General features: G+C 51.8%; 1 protein-coding gene across 1 annotated transcript in view; it reads right to left on the minus strand.

Annotated features, from left to right (window-relative positions):
- Positions 1-1019, minus strand: part of LOC104159515 (caspase-3-like) — a gene marked incomplete at its 5' end in the record, with an annotated part of 2456 nt that extends 1437 nt beyond the window's left edge. Inside the window, one exon of the mRNA XM_009697446.1 lies at positions 847-1019. Coding sequence (XP_009695748.1) covers positions 847-1019 — 173 coding nt within the window. The remainder of the gene's footprint in view (positions 1-846) is intronic.
- Positions 1020-1127: the final 108 nt, after the last annotated feature.

Consider the following 1127-nt stretch of genomic DNA (forward strand, 5'->3'; position numbering starts at 1 on the left):
TGCTCCCTGAACAGCAGCTGAGCCCTTTACCAGAAGGAAATGAATGCCGTCAGTGATTTATGCTCGCTTTCAGGTGAAAAGATTTCTGTATATTTGCATAATGTTTGCAGAGCTCACGCTATCTGCCGGCATCCATCCAGCTGCTGAATTATCTGTTTGTTCAGTGATCTAATCCTCCCTGTCAGATCAGCGTTAAAGCGTACTTCCAGGGCTGCCGTCCTGCAAGGGCACGTCCACGCTCTCCCCTGCTTCGCTGCTTGGGAACCAGCTGTGGGCTTTATTTTGTTCCCTTCTACATCACCAGTTCACAGCTGGACTTCTCCCAGCCCTACCCCAGGAGTTTGCTGTGCCCAAAGGTCACGGTGATGGGATCTGAAGGCAGCTTTTACCGATTGATCTATATCCTGGTGGTGGCTGGGAGGAATATTTGATCCCGGCAATGTCACGGGATCATGGCAAATATTGCCAATATCGTGGCAAACAATTTGGTTTCAGCCCAGGTAGTCCAGAGGGTGCAAACCACCAGGAGAAACGCTCCTTCCTGGAAACACCGGGGAAAAAACTGAGACTGTTTCCCGAAGAAGGGACATGTGTATGGGTGATGAGAGGCTGGGAGAGGAGTAAAGAAACCTCAAAATCGGTGAAAGCATGAGAAAAGAGGGATGGAGGGTTGTGGTGGGAAGCTGGGGAGTGACGAAAGGATGGAGTTCTCACGGGGATGCGGCAGAATCCACAATTGAAACGCTCTTATGGTGACAGCAGCCTTAAGCCTCCTGCTTGTGCCAGTCAAATTCTACACAAACTTAGCGAAAAAGGGATGGGATTATCACCCAGTGGCTGTGTTACCTGGATAAAGAAGATTTTGGGTATTTTGGTAAGCCCTGGGCACTTCTCTGAGGACAAAATCTGGAAAATCCGGGTCAGCTTAACCGGTTCTGAGTCGCAACCGAATACGAGCCCCTCCTCTCCGTGGCTGGAGATGATGCTCACGAAGTACTCTCCGTGCTCACCGCTGCACTCTGCAAAGACACGGCCACACCGATGCCTTCGGGCATCGGCTCGGGGTGTCGCGGGGGGTGCTTAGGCTGAGGGGTGGGAAATGGGAGAGAGTGGGCTTGGGGGAAGAT

The sequence above is a fragment of the Cariama cristata genome, unplaced genomic scaffold (genome assembly GCF_000690535.1).
Source record: "Cariama cristata isolate BGI_N322 unplaced genomic scaffold, ASM69053v1 scaffold19703, whole genome shotgun sequence".
Taxonomy (NCBI): domain Eukaryota; kingdom Metazoa; phylum Chordata; class Aves; order Cariamiformes; family Cariamidae; genus Cariama; species Cariama cristata.